The 1,873-nt window shown below is 47.0% G+C and overlaps 1 protein-coding gene across 1 annotated transcript in view; it reads left to right on the top strand.

Annotated features, from left to right (window-relative positions):
• Positions 1–210: 210 nt before the first annotated feature.
• LOC109213899 overlaps positions 211–1,873 on the top strand; it is a 10,627-nt gene continuing 8,964 nt past the window's right edge. The window contains exons 1-2 of the mRNA XM_019377739.1: positions 211–306; positions 455–506. Of these exons, the coding sequence (XP_019233284.1) occupies positions 211–306; positions 455–506 (148 nt within the window). The remainder of the gene's footprint in view (positions 307–454; positions 507–1,873) is intronic.

Here is a 1,873-nt window from a genome sequence, read left to right as displayed (position 1 = left end):
TACTTTAGGATGCTTTTGTCCGTCTAGTGGGCCTTATAGAGAGTGTGGCACAGGCCAGAAAATTTCATGTAGCACCAACCTTATCTCAGGCTGGGGGAGGAGCACTGACTTCTGCTACCCACACTCCGGAGCAGATGGCTCCTCAGTTTTAGACTGCAGCAACTCAACCCGTTGGGGTAGTTCCAACGGGTGTTGCAGCACAGATCGGTGATGGATCCGCTATGTCTTCTGAGGCTTTGTGGAGATTCGATAGAGAGTGTGGAGGCAGTTCGAGCATCTGCAGCAAGGTTCTATGACTATCACTCAGTACGAGACTCGATTTATAGATCTGGCCCGTCATGCTATTCTCTTGCTTCTTACCGAGAGAGAGAGGGTGATGAGGTTTATTGAAGGACTTTCTCAGCTTATCAGATTGCAGATGGCTAAGGAGACTGGGAGTGAGATTTCTTTCCAGGATGCAGCCAATGTTGGAAGGGGAGCTGAGATAGTTTTACCTCAGGGGAGAGGTCAGTGGTCTAACAAGAGGCTGCATCACTCCGGTAGATTCAGTGGTGACTCATCTTTGAGTTCGAGGTACTTTCGGTAGAGGCCATCCTCCTAGGCCATTTTATTAAGCACTCCAGGAAACCCATGGTGCTTCAGGTGTTTGTGGTGCTCACATGCATTAATCGTATAAGCTAGCTCCAGTGCACCACCAGCTCCTATAATTGCACCTCCTATTTAGAGTTATTACTATGGTCAGTCGGCCCGTTCAGGTAATTCTCAATTTTTACGGCCATATTATCAGGATGAATGTTTCGAGTGTGGTGGCTATGAGCATATCAAGAGGACCTGTAAGAGATTATTGGGCGTTCCGCCACAGCAGCAGAGTTCTCGTGCCATGATTCCGGCATCGGGTGCAACACTGCCTACTAGGCCAGCTAGAAGTAGGGGTTAGGGAGCCTAGAAGTCAGCCCGTCAAAGGTAGAGGTAAGGCAGTTAGAGGTGGAGGTCAGGATGCTAGAGGTAGAGGCCAACCAACAGGAGGTCGTCCTATAGATATGGTTCAGAGTTGTTGGGCCCAGCGCTGATGTTATGCTTTCCCAGCTAGGCCTGAGGCTGAGTCATCCGATGCGGTTATCACTTGTACTGTTTCAGTTTGCAGTAGAGACGCTTCAGTTCTATTTGATCCAGGGTCTACATATTCTTATGTGTCATCTTACTTTATTCATATTTGGTTGTGCCCCGTGATTCCTCGAGTGCCCCTGTATATGTGTCCACACCTGTGGAGGATTATATTGTTGTAGATTGTGTCTATCGTTCGTGTGTGGTTATTATTGGGGGTCTTGAGACTAGTGTAGATCTTATACTTCTAGATATGATTTCATTTTGGTGATGGATTGGCTGCCACCTTACCATGTTATATTGTACCATCATACCAAGACAGTGACCTTAGCCTTGTCGCGGTATCCTTGATTAGAGTGGAGGGGGACTCCTGGTCATTCTACCAGCACGGTTATCTCTTATATAAAGGCTCGACGTATGGTTGAGAAAGGGTGTCTAGTTTATTTGGCTTATGTCCGCGACTCTAGTACAGAGGTTCCTTCCATGGATCGGTACCAGTTGTTCGAGAGTTTCTAGAGGTATTTCCTACAGACCTGCCGGGGATGCCACCCCACATATATATTGACTTCTGTATTGATTTGGTTCCGGGCACTCAACCCATTTATATTTTGCCATATTGTATGGCCCCGCAATAGTTAAAAGAGTTAAAGAACCATTTGAAAGATTTGCTTGATAAGGGATTTATTAGACCCAGTGTCTCGCCTTGGGGTGCGCCCGTGTTGTTTGTATGGATCGATGAGGATGTGCAGAGATTATCGGCAGTTGAACA

This window comes from Nicotiana attenuata, unplaced genomic scaffold (assembly GCF_001879085.1).
Source record: "Nicotiana attenuata strain UT unplaced genomic scaffold, NIATTr2, whole genome shotgun sequence".
In the NCBI taxonomy this organism is placed as follows: Eukaryota; Viridiplantae; Streptophyta; class Magnoliopsida; order Solanales; family Solanaceae; genus Nicotiana; species Nicotiana attenuata.
This window is presented reverse-complemented; position numbering and strand designations above follow the sequence as displayed.